At 40.8% G+C, this 16,831-nt stretch overlaps 1 protein-coding gene across 1 annotated transcript in view; it reads right to left on the bottom strand.

Annotated features, from left to right (window-relative positions):
• Positions 1-7,019: 7,019 nt before the first annotated feature.
• Positions 7,020-16,831, bottom strand: part of LOC127922752 (interleukin-10-like) — a 12,797-nt gene continuing 2,985 nt past the window's right edge. The window contains exons 3-5 of the mRNA XM_052506616.1: positions 16,411-16,572; positions 14,178-14,240; positions 7,020-7,115 (exon numbers count right to left, since the gene is read on the bottom strand). Of these exons, the coding sequence (XP_052362576.1) occupies positions 7,020-7,115; positions 14,178-14,240; positions 16,411-16,572 (321 nt within the window). The remainder of the gene's footprint in view (positions 7,116-14,177; positions 14,241-16,410; positions 16,573-16,831) is intronic.

Below are 16,831 nucleotides of genomic sequence, written 5' to 3'. Positions count from 1 at the left end.
GGAAGGAAGCTTAGCGAGGGGAATGAAATGTGCCGCCTTAGAGAACCTATCGACAACCGTAAGAATCACAGTCTTCCCCGCAGACGAAGGCAGACCGGTAATGAAGTCTAAGGCGATGTGAGACCATGGTCGAGAAGGAATGGGAAGCGGTCTGAGACGACCGGCAGGAGGAGAGTTACCTGACTTAGTCTGCGCGCAGTCCGAACAAGCAGCCACGAAACGGCGCGTGTCACGCTCCTGAGTAGGCCACCAAAAGCGCTGGCGAATAGAAGCAAGAGTACCTCGAACGCCGGGATGGCCAGCTAACTTGGCAGAGTGAGCCCACTGAAGAACAGCCAGACGAGTAGAAACAGGAACGAAAAGAAGGTTACTAGGACAAGCGCGCGGCGACGCAGTGTGAGTGAGTGCTTGCTTAACCTGTCTCTCAATTCCCCAGACTGTCAACCCGACAACACGCCCATAAGGAAGAATCCCTCGGGATCAGTAGAAGCCACAGAAGAACTAAAGAGACGGGATAAGGCATCAGGCTTGGTGTTCTTATTACCCGGCGATAAGAAATCACAAACTCAAACGAGCGAAAAACAACACCCAACGAGCTTGACGTGCATTAAGTCGTTTGGCAGAACGGATGTACTCAAGGTTCTTATGGTCAGTCCAAACGACAAAGGAACGGTCGCCCTCCAACCACTGTCGCCATTCGCCTAGGGCTAAGCGGATGGCGAGCAGTTCGCGGTTACCCACATCATAGTTGCGTTCCGATGGCGACAGGCGATGAGAAAATAAGCGCAAGGATGAACCTTATCGTCAGACTGGAAGCGCTGGGATAGAATGGCTCCCACGCCCACCTCTGAAGCGTCAACCTCGACAATGAATTGTTTAGTGACGTCAGGAGTAACGAGGATAGGAGCGGACGTAAACGCTTCTTGAGGAGATCAAAAGCTCCCTGGGCGGAACCGGACCACTTAAAGCACGTCTTGACAGAAGTAAGAGCTGTGAGAGGGGCAGCAACTTGACCGAAATTACGAATGAAACGCCGATAGAAATTAGCGAAACCTAGAAAGCGCTGCAACTCGACACGTGACCTTGGAACGGGCCAATCACTGACAGCCTGGACCTTAGCGGGATCCATCTGAATGCCTTCAGCGGAAATAACAGAACCGAGAAAAGTGACGGAGGAGACATGAAAGGCGCACTTCTCAGCCTTCACGTAGAGACAATTCTCTAAAAGGCGCTGGAGTACACGTCGAACGTGCTGAACATGAATCTCGAGTGACGGTGAAAAATCAGGATGTCGTCAAGGTAGACAAAAACAAAGATGTTCAGCATGTCTCTCAGTACATCATTAACTAATGCCTGAAAAACAGCTGGAGCATTAGCGAGACCAAACGGCAGAACCCGGTACTCAAAATGCCCTAACGGAGTGTTAAACGCCGTTTTCCACTCGTCTCCCTCTCTGATGCGCACGAGATGGTAAGCATTACGAAGGTCCAACTTAGTAAAGAACCTGGCTCCTGCAGAATCTCGAAGGCTGATGACATAAGGGGAAGCGGATAACGATTCTTAACCGTTATGTCATTCAGCCCTCGATAATCCACGCAGGGGCGCAGAGTACCGTCCTTCTTCTTAACAAAAAAACCCCGCCCGGCAGGAGAGGAAGAAGGCACTACGGTACCGGCGTCAAGAGAAACAGACAAATAATCCTCGAGAGCCTTACGTTCGGGAGCCGACAGAGAGTACAGTCTACCCCGAGGGGGAGTGGTCCCCGGAAGGAGATCAATACTACAATCATACGACCGGTGAGGAGGAAGGGAGTTGGCTCTGGACCGACTGAAGACCGTGCGCAGATCATGATATTCCTCCGGCACTCCTGTCAAATCACCAGGTTCCTCCTGAGAAGAGGGGACAGAAGAAACAGGAGGGATAGCAGACATTAAACACTTCACATGACAAGAAATGTTCCAGGATAGGATAGAATTACTAGACCAATTAATAGAAGGATTATGACATACTAGCCAGGGATGACCCAAAACAACAGGTGTAAAAGGTGAACGAAAAATCAAAAGGAAATAGTCTCACTGTGGTTACCAGATACTGTGAGGGTTAAAGGTAGTGTCTCATATCTGATACTGGGGAGATGACTACCATCTAAGGCGAACATAGGCGTGGGCTTCCCTAACTGTCTGAGAGGAATGTCATGTTTCCGAGCCCATGCTTCGTCCATAAAACAACCCTCAGCCCCAGAGTCTATCAAGGCACTGCATGAAGCAGCCGAACCGGTCCAGCGTAGATGGACCGACATAGTAGTACAGGATCTTGATGAAGAGACCTGAGTAGTAGCGCTCACCAGTAGCCCTCCGCTTACTGATGAGCTCCCCTTTACTGGACATGAATTGACAAAATGTCCAGCAATACCGCAATAGAGGCACAGGCGGTTGGTGATCCTCCGTTCCCTCTCCTTAGTCGAGATGCGAATACCTCCCAGCTGCATGGGCTCAGTCTCTGAGCCGGAGGAAGGAGATGGTTGCGATGCGGAGAGGGGAAACACCGTTAACGCGAGCTCTCTTCCACGAGCTCGGTGACGAAGATCTACCCGTCGTTCTATGCGGATGGCGAGTGCAATCAAAGAGTCCACACTGGAAGGAACCTCCCGGGAGAGAATCTCATCCTTAACCTCTGCGTGGAGTCCCTCCAGAAAACGAGGCGAGCAGCGCCGGCTCGTTCCAGTCACTAGAGGCAGCAAGAGTGCGAAACTCTATAGAGTAATCCGTTATGGATCGATCACCTTGACATAGGGAAGCCAGGGCCCTAGAAGCCTCCCTACCAAAAACTGAACGATCAAAAACCCGTATCATCTCCTCTTTAAAGCTCAGGTAATTGTTAGAACAATCAGCCCTTGCCTCCCAGATAGCTGTGCCCCACTCTCGAGCCCGGCCAGTAAGGAGTGATATGACGTAAGCAACCCGAGCTCTCTCTCTTGAGTATGTGTTGGGTTGGAGAGAGAACACAATATCACACTGGGTGAGAAAAGAGCGGCACTCAGTGGGCTGCCCGGAGTAACAAGGTGGGTTATTAACCCTAGGTTCCGGAGACCAGGAAGTAGCAGGTGGCACGAGACGAAGACTCTGGAACTGTCCAGAGAGGTCGGAAACCTGAGCGGCCAGGGTCTCAACGGCATGACGAGCAGCAGACAATTCCTGCTCGTGTCTGCCGAGCATGGCTCCCTGGATCTCGACGGCAGTGTTACGAGAATCCGTAGTCGCTGGGTCCATTCTGGTCGGATCCTTCTGTTATGCAGATGAATGAGGACCCAAAAGCGACTTGGCGAAAACAGAGTCTTTATTCCAGTAAAGGATATAAGCAATACTCCTGGACAATCAGAGCAGAAAACAAAACATAAAAACTTAAATCCACTCGTAGTGACGAGACAGACTGGAGACTCGACCATTAACTGTAGGTTGCCTCGGGAAGGCACCGACCGTAGCGGACTCAGACACCTGCTCACACGCAGCATCTGAAGGAGACAAGACACGACAGGGCGAGACGAAGACACAGCACAGCGAACATCATACAAGGATCCGACAAGGACAGAAGCGGAAAACAAGGGGAGAAATAGGGACTCTAATCAGAGGACAAAATAGGGGACAGGTGTGAAAAGACTAAATGAGTGAGTTAGGAGAATGAGGAACAGCTGGGAGCAGGAACGGAACATAGAGAGAGGAGAGAGGGAGGGGGAGAGAGAGGGATAGAAAAAGGGAACGAACCTAATAAGACCAGCAGGGGGAAACGAACAGAAGGGAAAGCATAATGACAAGACAATATAAGACAAAACATGACAATATTTCAGTTAATTCCCATATATTCCCATTAATTCCCATATATTTCAGTTAATTCCCATATATTTCCGTTAATTCCCATATATTTCCATTAATTCCCATATATTTCAGTTAATTCCCATATATTTCAGTTAATTCCCATATATTTCCAATTCCAATATATTCCATTAATTCCCATATATTTCCGTTAATTCCCATATATTTCCGTTAATTCCCATATATTTCAGTTAATTCCCATATATTCCCATTAATTCCCATATATTTCAGTTAATTCCCATATATTTCCGTTAATTCCCATATATTTCCATTAATTCCCATATATTTCCGTTAATTCCCATATATTTCAGTTAATTCCCATATATTTCCATTAATTCCAATATATCTCCATTAATTCCCATATATTTCCGTTAATTCCCATATATTTCCGTTAATTCCCATATATTCCCGTTAATTCCCATATATTCCCTCTAATTACCATATATTTCCGTTAATTCCAATATATTTCCATTAATTCCCATATATTTCCGTTAATTCCCATATATTTCCATTAATTCCCATATATTTCCATTAATTCCAATATATTTCCATTAATTCCCATATATTTCCGTTAATTCCAATATATTTCCATTAATTCCCATATATTCCCGTTAATTCCCATATATTTCCATTAATTCCCATATATTTCCGTTAATTCCCATATATTTCCATTAATTCCCATATATTTCCATTAATTCCAATATATTTCCATTAATTCCCATATATTTCCGTTAATTCCCATATATTTCCGTTAATTCCCATATATTTCCATTAATTCCAATATATTTCCATTAATTCCCATATATTTCCGTTAATTCCCATATATTCCCGTTAATTCCCATATATTTCCATTAATTCCCATATATTTCCGTTAATTCCCATATATTTCATTAATTCAAACAAAAGCACTATATTTTCATTAATTCCAATATTTATTTCTGCATTAAAATCATAAATAAATATTTGACAGCTAAAACACTTCCCAAATGATTTAAAATAAATAATTCTACCTCATATATTTAGGCCAACTATTTAAATATTCCCGTAATTCCAAAAACATATATTCCTGTTATTGATTCTTTTACAAAACAAAATAGTGTCCACCTCCCATGAATATAAATGTGCCAACATACAAATCCATCGACTGAAGGATATATTTTTAAATGCTGCAACGTGTTGTAAGAACTGGCCCACCACGTAAAACACTTCACATTTTAAAGGCAAACAAAAGCACTGAGGTAAAATGGTTTCAAAGTAGAAGATTTATTTTAAAACTGCAGTTAAAATCATAAATAAATACCAAAACATTGACAGCTAAAACACTTAAAAGCTGATTTAAAATAAATACATTCTACCTCACAAACATTTAGGCACAACTATTTAAAATGTCAGGGGAGCTAATGGTCATTAGTACACATCAGTATAGACCATGAAGAGATGGCTGTTAATGGTCATTTTTACAAAACAAATATGATTCCTTATCAACATTGATCCCATTAATATATTATGGTGCAGAATTCCATTTACACATCAGTATATGATTACTGATCATTGGTAATCAAAATCAGTATATATTTTTCAAATGCTGCAATATGTTCAGTATATGATTCCTTATCACATTGTGGTTAATGGTCATTATTACACAACAGTATATGATTCCTTATCACATTGTGGTTAATGGTCATTATTACACATCAGTATATGATTCCTTATCACATTGTGGTTAATGGTCATTATTACACATCAGTATATGATTCCTTATCACATTGTGGTTAGAATAACATCACATCATTATGCTAATATCCAAACTACACTAAACAAAAATATAAACGCGACATGTAAAGTCTTGGTCCCATGTTTCATGAGCTGAAATAAAAGATCCCATCAATGTTCCGTACACACAGAAAGTTTATTTCGCTCAAATATTGCTTACATTCCTGTTAGTGCGCATTTCCCCTTGGCCAAGATAATCCATTCACCTGACAGGTGTGGTATATCAAGAAGCTGATTAAACAGCATGATCATTACACAGGTGCACCTTGTGCTGGGGACAATAAAAGGATGTGCAATTTTGTCATTTAGATCAATGGCAATTTTATACCGTGACGAGATCCTGACGCCCATAGTCATGCTACTAATCCGCCACCTTCCCCTCACGGTTCAGCATGATGATGCACGGCCACATGTCTCAAGGATCTGTACACATTTCCTGAAAATGGCCCAGTCCTTCCATGGCCTGCATACTCACTCAGGATGTTTGGGATGCTCAAGTGTACGACGGCGAGTTCCAGTTCAATTCCTACCCAGCAACTTCGCACAGCCATTGAAGAGAAAAGGGGGGAAACATTCCACAGGCCACAATCACAACAGCCTGATCAAATCTATGCAAAGGAGATGTGCTTGAGGCAAATGGTGGTTACACCAGATACTGACTGGTTTTCTGATCCACGCCACAACAGAGCTGTATTCCCAGTCATGTGAAATCCATAGATTAGGGCCGAATGAATTTATTACACTGATAACTCAGTAGAATCTTGCACCTTGCGTTTATATTTTGGTTCAATGTCCACTATAGAAGGACTTCCAGAAAGAAGTGTCAATCATGAAAATTGATGCAATAGAAATGAAACTTTCCAGCAGGATGTTGTAGTCAATATGACTACTGACTAATAAACACCATGATGAATCTGAAGCTACATGTGGTTCAGGACTTGAGAGAGAAGTTCCTGGCTTAGTTGGTAGAGCACGGCCCTTAATAAGGTCATGAACACGGGTTGACTTCCCACTGGGCCCATCCATACTAAAATGTATAAAAGGCAGTACTGTACTGAACACGAATTAGGATAAAGTCATCTAATAAATGGTATATATTATTAATTATTAGGTCCTCAGAAGGTCTTCAGGACTTTAGAGAGTCGGTCTTCGAGAACGACTAAAGAGTAGGATTAAAGACTAACGCAAAGACTTCTATGGAAAGTTAGAAAAAACACTTCCGCAAAGACACAGACACAGATTCCTTCCTGGACTGAACATGCAGTTTAGAGGTTTGGGGTTGGAGGTTATTAGAGGTTTGAGGTTACTCATTCTTGTTGGTCCATGCTCAGGGTCAGTGTGTCCTGGTTGGCTGAGGTAGTGGTTAGGGGTCAGGGGTTAGTGTTTGCGTCTCTGAGAGACCAGGTACTCCTCGATGTAGTTGAAGAGCAGGTCCAGCTCTCCCATTGCCTTATAAAGGCCCTTATCCTGCATCTAGACAGACAGGAAGCACACACTCAGGTTAGAGGAACCACACCGTGTAGGGATACAGAATTCAGTCCCATTCAAAGTCCTATTTTCCCTAACCCCTAACCCATACTCTTACCCTAATCCTAACTTTAACCCAAAAACCTAGCCTTAATACTAAACCTAATCCTAGTTCTTAACCCTATAACTAACCCTAGCTCCTAACAAACACTAAACCTAATCCTAGTTCCTAACCCTAAAACTAACCCTAGCTCCTAACCAACACTAAACCTAATTCTAACCTTAACATGAATTCTAGTCTTAACCCTAAACCCCTTAGAAATTGGTCAAGTTTCTGATCTTTTACTATTCTAGTAGGGGACTTCTGGTTCAGTATAGTTAAACACACACACACACACACACACACACACACACACACACACACACACACACACACACACACACACACACACACACACACACACACAACACACACACACACACACACACACACACACACACACACACACACACACACACACACACAATAAAGATAATTAAAATACCTGACAGGAAACACATTTAACATTCAGTTGATGTTTTCTATTTCCTGTCCAGTCATATGGTCTATCACATTAGATGTTCTTTCTGTTTCCTGTCCAGTCACATGGTCTATCACATTAGATGTTCTGTCTATTTCCTGTCCAGTCATATGGTCTATCACATTAGATGTTCTGTCTATTTCCTGTCCAGTCATATGGTCTATCACATTAGATGTTCTGTCTATTTCCTGTCCAGTTATATGGTCTATCACATTAGATGTTCTGTCTATTTCCTGTCCAGTCATATGGTCTATCACATTAGATGTTCCTTCTATTTCCTGTCCAGTCATATGGTCTATCACATTAGATGTTCTGTCTATTTCCTGTCCAGTCATATGGTCTATCACATTAGATGTTCCTTCTATTTCCTGTCCAGTCATATGGTCTATCACATTAGATGTTCCTTCTATTTCCTGTCCAGTCATATGGTCTATCACATTAGATGTTCCTTCTATTTCCTGTCCAGTCATATGGTCTATCACATTAGATGTTCCTTCTATTTCCTGTCCAGTCATATGGTCTATCACATTAGATGTTCCTTCTATTTCCTGTCCAGTCATATGGTCTATCACATTAGATGTTCTGTCTATTTCCTGTCCAGTCATATGGTCTATCACATTAGATGTTCCTTCTATTTCCTGTCCAGTCATATGGTCTATCACATTAGATGTTCTGTCTATTTCCTGTCCAGTCACATGGTCTATCACATTAGATGTTCTGTCTATTTCCTGTCCAGTCACATGGTCTATCACATTAGATGTTCTGTCTATTTCCTGTCCAGTCATATGGTCTATCACATTAGATGTTCTGTCTATTTCCTGTCCAGTCATATGGTCTATCACATTAGATGTTCTGTCTATTTCCTGTCCAGTCACATGGTCTATCACATTAGATGTTCTGTCTATTTCCTGTCCAGTCACATGGTCTATCACATTAGATGTTCTGTCTATTTCCTGTCCAGTCACATGGTCTATCACATTAGATGTTCTGTCTATTTCCTGTCCAGTCATATGGTCTATCACATTAGATGTTCTGTCTATTTCCTGTCCAGTCACATGGTCTATCACATTAGATGTTCTGTCTATTTCCTGTCCAGTCATATGGTCTATCACATTAGATGTTCTGTCTATTTCCTGTCCAGTCATATGGTCTATCACATTAGATGTTCTGTCTATTTCCTGTCCAGTCATATGGTCTATCACATTAGATGTTCTGTCTATTTCCTGTCCAGTCATATGGTCTATCACATTAGATGTTCTGTCTATTTCCTGTCCAGTCACATGGTCTATCACATTAGATGTTCTGTCTATTTCCTGTCCAGTCATATGGTCTATCACATTAGATGTTCTGTCTATTTCCTGTCCAGTCACATGGTCTATCACATTAGATGTTCTGTCTATTTCCTGTCCAGTCACATGGTCTATCACATTAGATGTTCTGTCTATTTCCTGTCCAGTCATATGGTCTATCACATTAGATGTTCCTTCTATTTCCTGTCCAGTCATATGGTCTATCACATTAGATGTTCTGTCTATTTCCTGTCCAGTCACATGGTCTATCACATTAGATGTTCTGTCTATTTCCTGTCCAGTCATATGGTCTATCACATTAGATGTTCTGTCTATTTCCTGTCCAGTCATATGGTCTATCACATTAGCTGTTCTGTCTATTTCCTGTCCAGTCATATGGTCTATCACATTAGATGTTCTGTCTATTTCCTGTCCAGTCATATGGTCTATCACATTAGATGTTCTGTCTATTTCCTGTCCAGTCATATGGTCTATCACATTAGATGTTCTGTCTATTTCCTGTCCAGTCATATGGTCTATCACATTAGATGTTCTGTCTATTTCCTGTCCAGTCATATGGTCTATCACATTAGATGTTCTTCTATTTCCTGTCCAGTCATATGGTCTATCACATTAGATGTTCTGTCTATTTCCTGTCCAGTCATATGGTCTATCACATTAGATGTTCTGTCTATTTCCTGTCCAGTCATATGGTCTATCACATTAGATGTTCTGTCTATTTCCTGTCCAGTCATATGGTCTATCACATTAGATGTTCTGTCTATTTCCTGTCCAGTCATATGGTCTATCACATTAGATGTTCTGTCTATTTCCTGTCCAGTCATATGGTCTATCACATTAGATGTTCTGTCTATTTCCTGTCCAGTCATATGGTCTATCACATTAGATGTTCTGTCTATTTCCTGTCCAGTCATATGGTCTATCACATTAGATGTTCTGTCTATTTCCTGTCCAGTCATATGGTCTATCACATTAGATGTTCTGTCTATTTCCTGTCCAGTCATATGGTCTATCACATTAGATGTTCTGTCTATTTCCTGTCCAGTCATATGGTCTATCACATTAGATGTTCTGTCTATTTCCTGTCCAGTCATATGGTCTATCACATTAGATGTTCTGTCTATTTCCTGTCCAGTCATATGGTCTATCACATTAGATGTTCTTCTATTTCCTGTCCAGTCATATGGTCTATCACATTAGATGTTCTGTCTATTTCCTGTCCAGTCATATGGTCTATCACATTAGATGTTCTGTCTATTTCCTGTCCAGTCATATGGTCTATCACATTAGATGTTCTGTCTATTTCCTGTCCAGTCATATGGTCTATCACATTAGATGTTCTGTCTATTTCCTGTCCAGTCATATGGTCTATCACATTAGATGTTCTGTCTATTTCCTGTCCAGTCATATGGTCTATCACATTAGATGTTCTGTCTATTTCCTGTCCAGTCATATGGTCTATCACATTAGATGTTCTGTCTATTTCCTGTCCAGTCATATGGTCTATCACATTAGATGTTCTGTCTATTTCCTGTCCAGTCATATGGTCTATCACATTAGATGTTCTGTCTATTTCCTGTCCAGTCATATGGTCTATCACATTAGATGTTCTGTCTATTTCCTGTCCAGTCATATGGTCTATCACATTAGATGTTCTGTCTATTTCCTGTCCAGTCATATGGTCTATCACATTAGATGTTCTGTCTATTTCCTGTCCAGTCACATGGTCTATCACATTAGATGTTCTGTCTATTTCCTGTCCAGTCATATGGTCTATCACATTAGATGTTCTGTCTATTTCCTGTCCAGTCATATGGTCTATCACATTAGATGTTCCTTCTATTTCCTGTCCAGTCATATGGTCTATCACATTAGATGTTCTGTCTATTTCCTGTCCAGTCACATGGTCTATCACATTAGATGTTCTGTCTATTTCCTGTCCAGTCATATGGTCTATCACATTAGATGTTCTGTCTATTTCCTGTCCAGTCATATGGTCTATCACATTAGATGTTCTGTCTATTTCCTGTCCAGTCACATGGTCTATCACATTAGATGTTCTGTCTATTTCCTGTCCAGTCATATGGTCTATCACATTAGATGTTCTGTCTATTTCCTGTCCAGTCATATGGTCTATCACATTAGATGTTCTGTCTATTTCCTGTCCAGTCATATGGTCTATCACATTAGATGTTCTGTCTATTTCCTGTCCAGTCATATGGTCTATCACATTAGATGTTCTGTCTATTTCCTGTCCAGTCATATGGTCTATCACATTAGATGTTCTGTCTATTTCCTGTCCAGTCATATGGTCTATCACATTAGATGTTCTGTCTATTTCCTGTCCAGTCATATGGTCTATCACATTAGATGTTCTGTCTATTTCCTGTCCAGTCATATGGTCTATCACATTAGATGTTCTGTCTATTTCCTGTCCAGTCATATGGTCTATCACATTAGATGTTCTGTCTATTTCCTGTCCAGTCATATGGTCTATCACATTAGATGTTCTGTCTATTTCCTGTCCAGTCATATGGTCTATCACATTAGATGTTCTGTCTATTTCCTGTCCAGTCATATGGTCTATCACATTAGATGTTCTGTCTATTTCCTGTCCAGTCATATGGTCTATCACATTAGATGTTCTGTCTATTTCCTGTCCAGTCATATGGTCTATCACATTAGATGTTCTGTCTATTTCCTGTCCAGTCATATGGTCTATCACATTAGATGTTCTGTCTATTTCCTGTCCAGTCATATGGTCTATCACATTAGATGTTCTGTCTATTTCCTGTCCAGTCATATGGTCTATCACATTAGATGTTCTGTCTATTTCCTGTCCAGTCATATGGTCTATCACATTAGATGTTCTGTCTATTTCCTGTCCAGTCATATGGTCTATCACATTAGATGTTCTGTCTATTTCCTGTCCAGTCATATGGTCTATCACATTAGATGTTCTGTCTATTTCCTGTCCAGTCATATGGTCTATCACATTAGATGTTCTGTCTATTTCCTGTCCAGTCATATGGTCTATCACATTAGATGTTCTGTCTATTTCCTGTCCAGTCACATGGTCTATCACATTAGATGTTCTGTCTATTTCCTGTCCAGTCACATGGTCTATCACATTAGATGTTCTTTATTTTTCTTCTTGAAGGTGGATTTACATTTTGCCTGAGAGATATGGATTGGTAAAGAGTTCCAATCAGCTATAGCTCTGTATAAAACTGTGTATTTAAGGTGATTTGTCCTTGGCTTGGGTTGTCTTAGCTGCCCTGAATTTGCCTGTCTGGTTTGGTGGTTATGCGTGTTGCTAGTATGTACTGGAATGAAAATACTGTTTTTATATATATATAAAACATTCCTAAATAAAATCAGAAGACTGATTGGAGAGTTAATGGAGAGTTAATCTGGATTCCCTGTTTAGAACAATGGAGAGTTAATCTGGATTCCCTGTTTAGAACAATGGAGAGTTAATCTGGCTGCCCTGTTTAGAACAATGGAGAGTTAATCTGGCTGCCCTGTTTAGAACAATGGAGAGTTAATCTGGCTGCCCTGTTTAGAACAATGGAGAGTTAATCTGGCAGCCCTGTTTAGAACAATGGAGAGTTCATCTGGATTCCCTGTTTAGAACAATGGAGAGTTAATCTGGCTGCCCTGTTTAGAACAATGGAGAGTTAATCTGGCTGCCCTGTTTAGAACAATGGAGAGTTAATCTGGCAGCCCTGTTTAGAACAATGGAGAGTTAATCTGGCTGCCCTGTTTAGAACAATGGAGAGTTAATCTGGCTGCCCTGTTTAGAACAATGGAGAGTTAATCTGGCTGCCCTGTTTAGAACAATGGAGAGTTAATCTGGCAGCCCTGTTTAGAACAATGGAGAGTTAATCTGGCTGCCCTGTTTAGAACAATGGAGAGTTAATCTGGATGCCCTGTTTAGAACAATGGAGAGTTAATCTGGCTGCCCTGTTTAGAACAATGGAGAGTTAATCTGGCTGCCCTGTTTAGAACAATGGAGAGTTAATCTGGCTGCCCTGTTTAGAACAATGGAGAGTTAATCTGGCAGCCCTGTTTAGAACAATGGAGAGTTCATCTGGATTCCCTGTTTAGAACAATGGAGAGTTAATCTGGATTCCCTGTTTAGAACAATGGAGAGTTAATCTGGCAGCCCTGTTTAGAACAATGGAGAGTTAATCTGGCTGCCCTGTTTAGAACAATGGAGAGTTAATCTGGCAGCCCTGTTTAGAACAATGGAGAGTTAATCTGGCTGCCCTGTTTAGAACAATGGAGAGTTAATCTGGGTGCCCTGTTTAGAACAATGGAGAGTTAATCTGGATGCCCTGTTTAGAACAATGGAGAGTTAATCTGGGTTAATCTGGGTTAATCTAACTTTAATAATAATAATAATAATAATTTTAATCTGGCTGCCCTGTTTAGAACAATGGAGAGTTAATCTGGCAGCCCTGTTTAGAACAATGGAGAGTTAATCTGGGTGCCCTGTTTAGAACAATGGAGAGTTAATCTGGCTGCCCTGTTTAGAACAATGGAGAGTTAATCTGGCAGCCCTGTTTAGAACAATGGAGAGTTAATCTGGCTGCCCTGTTTAGAACAATGGAGAGTTAATCTGGATGCCCTGTTTAGAACAATGGAGAGTTAATCTGGCTGCCCTGTTTAGAACAATGGAGAGTTAATCTGGCTGCCCTGTTTAGAACAATGGAGAGTTAATCTGGATTCCCTGTTTAGAACAATGGAGAGTTAATCTGGCTGCCCTGTTTAGAACAATGGAGAGTTAATCTGGATGCCCTGTTTAGAACAATGGAGAGTTAATCTGGCTGCCCTGTTTAGAACAATGGAGAGTTAATCTGGCTGCCCTGTTTAGAACAATGGAGAGTTAATCTGGGTGCCCTGTTTAGAACAATGGAGAGTTAATCTGGATGCCCTGTTTATGATGTCAAAAAAGTAACAGCTAAATCTGGTTCTCTGATAAGCAAAGTTATTGTAAATGAAGAACATGTCTGCCTCTTTTGTTGAATCAGAGAGTATATTTATTACAAAACCACATGACCACATGACAAACTACTTTAATGAATATTTTATGTACACACACAGATACACAGATACACACACATAAATGCATGTGCACACACACACACACTCAGAGCCTGCTGGGGACTGACCTTTTTATATGAGGAGATTAAGTTGTTGATGTCAAACGGTTTCTTACAGGAGAAGTAGTTCCTCTGTGGAGAGAGAAAAGAGGGGAAGGGGGAGGAAGAGATCAGATCTTGTGACAACCACCCCACGCTGCAATATTGTTGGGAGGCTCCAGGCTGCTACAGTAGTACACTGGAAACACAGACAGACAGACAGACAGACAGACAGACAGACAGACAGACAGACAGACAGACAGACAGACAGACAGACAGACAGACATTGACAGACAGTCTCTCTCTCTAGCGTAAGAAGGTTGTTGGATGCTGTGTAAATTAGGAAGTAACCGTGTCAGAGTTGTGTGTTTAGGGTTAGACCGCCAGCTGGTCCCTAACTCTGAGGTTTCCAGTGAGGGGGATACATATACAACTATGTCACAGAACATGACGAAGCATTAATGATATGACACACATCCATGAAATAAATAGGAGCAGCTTATATAGGTCCAGACTATATAGGACCAGATTATATAGGACCAGACTATATAGGACTATATAGGACCAGACTATATAGGACCAGATTATATAGGACCAGACTATATAGGACTATATAGGACCAGACTATATAGGACTATATAGGACCAGACTATATAGGACAATATAGGACCAGACCATATAGGACTATATAGGACCAGACTATATAGGACTATATAGGACCAGACCATATAGGACTATATAGGACCAGACCATATAGGACTATATAGGACCAGACCATATAGGACTATATAGGACCAGACTATATAGGACTATATAGGACCAGACTATATAGGACTATATAGGACCAGACTATATAGGACCAGATTATATAGGACCAGACTATATAGGACCAGACTATATAGGACCAGACTATATAGGACCAGATTATATAGGACCAGACTATATAGGACCAGATTATATAGGACCAGACTATATAGGACTATATAGGACCAGACTATATAGGACTATATTGGACTATATAGGACCAGACTATATAGGACCAGACTATATAGGACCAGATTATATAGGACCAGACTATATAGGACTATATAGGACCAGACTATATAGGACTATATAGGACCAGACTATATAGGACTATATAGGACCAGATTATATAGGACCAGATTATATAGGACCAGACTATATAGGACCAGACTATATAGGACCAGACTATATAGGACCAGATTATATAGGACCAGACTATATAGGACTATATAGGACCAGACTATATAGGACTATATAGGACCAGACTATATAGGACTATATTGGACTATATAGGACCAGACTATATAGGACCAGACTATATAGGACCAGATCATATAGGACCAGACTATATAGGACTATATAGGACCAGACTATATAGGACTATATAGGACCAGACTATATAGGACTATATAGGACCAGACTATATAGGACCAGATTATATAGGACCAGACTATATAGGACCAGACTATATAGGACCAGATTATATAGGACCAGACTATATAGGACCAGATTATATAGGACCAGACTATATAGGACCAGATTATATAGGACCAGACTATATAGGACTATATAGGACCAGACTATATAGGACTATATAGGACCAGACCATATAGGACTATATAGGACCAGACTATATAGGACTATATAGGACCAGACTATATAGGACTATATAGGACCAGACTATATAGGACTATATAGGACCAGACCATATAGGACTATATAGGACCAGACTATATAGGACTATATAGGACCAGACCATATAGGACTATATAGGACCAGACTATATAGGACTATATAGGACCAGACTATATAGGACTATATAGGACCAGACCATATAGGACTATATAGGACCAGACTATATAGGACTATATAGGACCAGACTATATAGGACTATATAGGACCAGACTATATAGGACTATATAGGACCAGACTATATAGGACTATATAGGACCAGACTATATAGGACTATATAGGACCAGACCATATAGGACTATATAGGACCAGACTATATAGGACTATATAGGACCAGACTATATAGGACTATATAGGACCAGACTATATAGGACTATATAGGACCAGACTATATAGGACTATATAGGACCAGACCATATAGGACTATATAGGACCAGACCATATAGGACTATATAGGACCAGACCATATAGGACTATATAGGACCAGACTATATAGGACTATATAGGACCAGACTACTTTAACAGGATATCAGACCAGGCTACATACACATTGGACGATCTTCTTCTTCAGCTCGTGGAAGATGTTTCCGATGGAGTCGATGGGGGATTTAAGGTTGTGTGTTCCATTGTTGTTGTTCATGGCGGTGGGCAACACCGTGTGGAGATAGAACATCAGGAGGCTGTCCATAGTATGACACCCCACCGGGCTCTGATGAAGATGAGGACATTATAACTAACCTTACTAACCTTACCAACCTAACTAACCTTAACTAACCTTAACTAACCTTAACTAATCTTAACCCTAATTGAAGATGAGGACATTATAACTATAACTAACCCTAACTAATCTTAACCCTAATTGAAGATGAGGACATTATAACTATAACTAACCCTAACTAATCTTAACCCTAATTGAAGATGAGGACATTATAAGTATAACTAACCTTAACTAACCTTAACCTTAATTG

This window comes from Oncorhynchus keta, unplaced genomic scaffold (genome assembly GCF_023373465.1).
Source record: "Oncorhynchus keta strain PuntledgeMale-10-30-2019 unplaced genomic scaffold, Oket_V2 Un_contig_269_pilon_pilon, whole genome shotgun sequence".
NCBI lineage: Eukaryota > Metazoa > Chordata > Actinopteri > Salmoniformes > Salmonidae > Oncorhynchus > Oncorhynchus keta.
Note: the sequence above shows the minus strand (reverse complement) of the source record. Positions and strands in the feature narration are given on the sequence as shown.